This window comes from Pavona decussata, unplaced genomic scaffold, assembly GCF_977016875.1.
Source record: "Pavona decussata unplaced genomic scaffold, jaPavDecu1.1 SCAFFOLD_214, whole genome shotgun sequence".
Lineage (NCBI taxonomy): Eukaryota > Metazoa > Cnidaria > Anthozoa > Scleractinia > Agariciidae > Pavona > Pavona decussata.
This window is the reverse complement of record NW_028145619.1, coordinates 1,702,698-1,707,971: the sequence shown is the minus strand read 5'-3', so window position 1 is coordinate 1,707,971 and position 5,274 is coordinate 1,702,698. Positions and strand designations below refer to the sequence as shown.

The 5,274-nt window shown below is 35.6% G+C and overlaps 1 protein-coding gene across 1 annotated transcript; it reads left to right on the top strand.

Annotated features, from left to right (window-relative positions):
- The first annotated feature begins 2,338 nt into the window (after positions 1-2,338).
- LOC146460176 (uncharacterized) lies at positions 2,339-4,517 on the top strand. The gene is made up of 2 exons (XM_085088285.1): positions 2,339-2,802; positions 3,654-4,517. Exons 1-2 carry the CDS (start codon positions 2,642-2,644, stop codon positions 3,832-3,834), a joined length of 342 nt encoding a protein of 113 aa, XP_084944411.1. The 5' UTR covers positions 2,339-2,641; the 3' UTR covers positions 3,835-4,517.
- Positions 4,518-5,274: the final 757 nt, after the last annotated feature.

Here is a 5,274-nt window from a genome sequence, read left to right as displayed (position 1 = left end):
TACCGTGATACCAAAGGGCGTAAGTTGCGCAATTAATCCCTTAATGTAACACTAAACTACGACAACCTGATACTATATACCAAAGGGCGTAAGTTGCGCAATTAATCCCTTAATGGAACACTGAACTACAACAAGCTGATACTATACAAAAGGGCTCAAGTTGCACAATTAATCGCTTTGAGCACATGCTTGCCCAAAGGGAGTAAATTACTTTTTCATGCCGCATTTCCTTTTTATAAAGTCAACCCCCTTTATTTCGGACACCTTCGGGACAGCAAGTTAGTGTCCTTAATGGCGAGAGTCCGTAATAGCGGGAATTTATTTCAGTCAATCGTCTGTAGCCGGTTTATTTTTGCAGGAGTCGGGTCTTTTGGTGTAGACCACAAGTTGTTCTTCATTTAAACATTTATTACTGACTCATTGATATCTCTGAAAGGGTATTTAAAGGGACAGTGTCACCTATCTTTTTAGTGAAACTATGAAAAGCCAAAGCAAAAAAAAAAAACGTTTTTGATTCGATGGAATCGTTAAAATAATGTTTTAGTTTTGTTAACAACTGACCTCTAATAGTCCACAGAAGCTACTATTGATTATACTTAGCTGCGGATGGCTTGGATGCTTGGATGGAAGTGGATTGCAACCAATTTTTCCAAGTTAACTAAATTGATTATTGTTTGTTCTTCCTTGGATAAAAACCTTAATATTTTTTCCCGGGTGTTATTAGAACAATTTCACGTTACAAAACAGGTTCTGCATCAGATATTTGAGCAGTTTTGACCAAAATGCGGCAAAATCGCCGTGGCAGTGCCCCTTTAAAGTAAGTAAGGAGGGTAAGATCGGCTTAGTGAAGTATCTTGCGGTTACATACCAAAATGTAATAGGTCAGTGATTTTCTCTTTCTAACCATATTTGGTTGTGGTGGTTTCGATTACTAACTCGCTGACTTTCAAAAACCTCTTATAACTTCGAAATTCACTCACCAGGCCAATACTCTTCCTACCTTGGAGAGATAAGACGCTGAAAGTCTAATTTTTTCATAGTTCTATCAAGATATAGATCAGTTCAGAAGTTTCCTTTGCCGGGAGCGGAAACTATAAACTTATTGGAAGACGTTAATGTATTAAACAAATCGGACGGTGTGAAAGAGAGTTAGAATTTAAACCACTAATCGTCGTTCAACGCTCCATAATTGTGGTTAACATCTAAACTTAGTAAGCTCTTTTGTTAGTCATCCCGGCACGACATTTAAAAGCAGTTTTGCCGACCATTCATCTATTCTAAATGTTTGAAAATGAAGGCCGATATTTTTAATCCACTTTTATTTTATTTATAGACTACAATAAATCTACTGACAATATATAGCTCAGAAAATGCTTTTAATATTGTTTGCATGGATGTGTTTATCCCCGCCTCAACTCCAAATGCTTAGATGCCGACTAATATTGGAACAGTTGAAGTTCAAGTTACTAATAATTGGTTGCATGATATCCTTAGGGATTGTAAATTTTTTTAAGGTTCATCAGTTAGCACTTTAACATACACTGCAGAGTTAAAACTCTGATCCATTCTATAAAGGTTTATTTCCCTTTTTGAATCACTTTCAAACTACACAGGAAATAACTAAATGAGATATTCCAAGTTAGTGTTGCTATGTTGCTTTCCGCACCAAGGTCACTGATTGTGATTTCAACTCCCTTAAAATGCTCTTATCTCAAAAGGTCAGATATTAAGCCAGACAAAATTCTAATGGGAGACTACCGTCCACAAGTTCTGCAATAATACTGTATCTTTTCTTGATAAGAGTACAAAAGCATAAAACGGATAAAAGGATAAGAAAATATAAAAGGTTATCCAGAGTAAATGATTTTGAACGTTTCTACCCATTTCTGAAGTAAGTGAAATTTTTTTGTAACATTCTTTTGTAGCTCTACGGATATGCTCAGTTGGAAAGTTTTACCCAATGATTAAGTATCAATATCGTATCCGTTTTACAAACTTCCTAGCTTTCGAATTTTGAATAAAGTACCTTGGCATATAACCATACAGATAATAACTACTGAGCAGCCCTTTCTGTAGTTCTGCTTGTTAAACTGCTCTTGCAGGCTCCAACGAGAGAGTCAGTGGATGAAATAGTAAAATGCGATTGTTCAAACTAAAGCGACCGGATCAATACTTCAAGTTTTGCTATTTATTACTCCTCAAATCGTCACATTTTTTGTACAATGTTAAATTAAAGTTGTGAACAGTAAACTTTCTGTGATACTGTCTCAGTATATTATGCTACACAAGGAATTTCAATTCAATTCAATTCGTTTATTTTGCCATTAACCAATGTGGATAGATAGCTTAAGTGTGACCGTTCAAATGAAAGTTCTTCAGCAATGCAATGTGCGAAGATACGTACATTAGAAATAAACTTGAACAAAGTTTTGTTTTTCATCTTTAAGTTTGGTTTTCTTAAACTGAGAGGTTTAATTTGAACGATATATTATCATGCCTGAATTAAGTGGTCACGTACTTTATTTATATTGACAAGTTACAGTTATCTATTTCCATAGTCTCCAGCTTTATAAAAGACTTACAAACGCCGCCCTTGGCACATTACCCCTAAATATAACGTCTGTCAGCAGTTTTAAAGAAAATGAAGAATTGGGTAGCTCTGGCTTCCGTCGTCTTTTTACTGAGCACATTTTATGGATACGCAAACCCGGCTTCCCTGCAAGATGAAGAATCTGACCTGTCGAGCTTACCAAATGATTTGACGGACCAAAGAAATGAGCATGTACCAGTTGATAACTACAGGTCAGCAATCATGATTATTTAATTTTCGTGATAATTTTAGTTAACCTAAGAGTGGCATTAATTACTCGTTCATGTTGGCCTACGAATCGTATCTATGTGATTAAATTTTATTTGTAAATGACCATGAATAGATTCCAAAAGCTAAAGAAGAAATTAATCGTACAGTGAGAAGTATCAGGCTATAATGAACAGTTGTTAGTAGTATGGTTTCTTCTCTCGCCGCTGCTGTAAAACTTCCCATCCTTTCTCTTTCCTGCAAAAAATTTTCTGACCTCTCCAACATATATTCAATAACTGGCCAAAAATTGAGATCATCGTTATTCACTTAACAGCTTGCCAATTGGGTCTATTCACATCCAGTAATATTGTCGTCTTTCGTTCATTCATAAGTGTCATAAGTGTTCTAAAAGAAAAGAACGAGGTCAATATTTCTATTACAAGACCTTCCATCGGATTAAGCTTTATCACAGCTTTGAGATTTTAACATTTTATTTTTCTAGCAAAAAAAGTTATTTGCAATTGAAAAGATTAAAAAGTGCTGTGCTAATTTGACACCTAGCCATTTAAGAAAAGATAAAGATTGTTTGAAAAAAAGATCAGAACAACAACAATTCAATTCATTTAGATAATAAAGTAGGAAGAAGGGGAGATCAGTATTACCACATTGTTGGGTCTATCTTCACTTTCTTAAAGTCCCGGTTTTCATGGACTTCGGTCGCTCGTCGCTCATGCCTTGTGACAATTAAGTGTATATGGGCTATCGAGATCTTCCAACTTTTTCCAAGCAGAAATGTGCCCTTACACTACACATGTTTGTTTCAGTTCACATTTCACACCCTATCATCTTCTAGATACAGCAATGCCGCGGATGAAGAAGAATATGCCAACGATGATGCTCAAGATGACGAAGGTGTGGAAAGTGATTTCAGAAACATTGGAAGATTATATCGACATTGTAGGTGCAATTGGCAAGCAGCTTGGGGTGGTCAGCGTCGTTCGAGAGTACTACCTCCTCCTCGCCCCTATAAGTAGGGAAGTCGGGAAGGAAATCGAAAATTCTACCGGGACTTATGAAAGGCAAACTATATAAACTGGATTAGAAATGAATTGATATTGAAATATTGATATGAAATGAATAAATTTGTCAACTTTCCGAATTTGGCGGTCAGCGGGGGGTTTACGGTTTTCCGGTGTTAATCAGTTTTAAATATATTATCTTAGAGCAATGTATTTTAAGAGAGTGTAACTAAACCAACAATCTAAATCTTTCTCTCGACTTGGGGCTAAAATATGGAACAGTATTCCCTCCGAACTTCGAGAATTACCCAAGCACAGCTTTAAGAGGAAAATGCAAGACCTTTTTTCCTTTTTCCCATATTTTAATAAAAGAAGATGATTAAGTTGGCATTCCTACTCTTATCTCTGAGTTTCCAAAACTGAAAGCTACCACATGAGCGTTAATTAAATCAAGCTATTTAGAGTATAACAATTTATATTCCTTTTTCTTCATATGTTCACTTATTTTCTTTTTTTTTTCTTTTTCGTCGATGTTTGTATGGCTCACTGACAAATTGTATATAGATTTCTTTAAACTGTAATTAATTCTTATAAATTAGTCTTCTCACTACCCGCCTAGATTAACTCTAGGTACTTGCGGGTTAGTGCTGTTCTTAATTGTATATTAACATTTTTGAATAAACTTGAACTTGAATTTCGCTCGCTTATAATTGATAATTGGTTGTTCGTATCAAAGGTGGTGAGGATTTATGAACATAACAACTATCCTCAGTAGCAGAGGCAAAACTCTAACACCGTGAAACAAACAGAAAAATGTCTAGCAAACGTTTAGAACGGCGCCATTTTCACTTGTAAGCTAAGAACGTTTTAGTTTAGTAAACCATAATTTCAGGATACCAACTTCAATTCATCAATTCAATAGAAAAAGAATTAATATCTTAAGACATATAAAGTACAGCATGTGAGGGGAATACTAAAGCGCTTTCCATCCATATGGGAAAATAGCTGGTCCCACAGCGAAATCGAATGGAGCGGCCTTTTTCTCTTGGAATGTTTCGAAAGAAAAGGCATGGCTTCAGAGGTATTCCTTTAATCTGTTTTTTTTTTTTTTTTTTTTTTTGTCCTTTTTTTTTTTTTTTTTACCTTTTTTAACGAAAATGCCAGGATATCACTGTACCATTTTAATTAGCACAATAGTATCATGCTCCTTGGTCAAATACTTTTTTCATTTCCCAAAACTGACTGTGGAAAGAACCATCCCATTTGATTTCCCAACAGAACAACTGCTTTTTTCCATACAGATGGAAAGGCTCCTGATGCTCTCTTACCTTGGAAAAGAGACACGAGGGTTAGTTTCTAAAAAAACTGCGGCGCTGCGTCGTCGGGTGGGACTGTAGAAACGACTGTTTGGTTTTATCAACAGAGTTGATAAGGTTATTTGGCTACCGGAAAGAG

Coding starts and splice junctions, on each gene's coding strand:
- LOC146460176 (XM_085088285.1), top strand. CDS start 2,642: ATGAAGAATTGGGTAGCTCTGGCTTCCGTCGTCTTTTTACTGAGCACA. Junction 2,803..3,653: donor GTACCAGTTGATAACTACAG/GTCAGCAATCAT, acceptor ATCATCTTCTAG/ATACAGCAATGCCGCGGATG.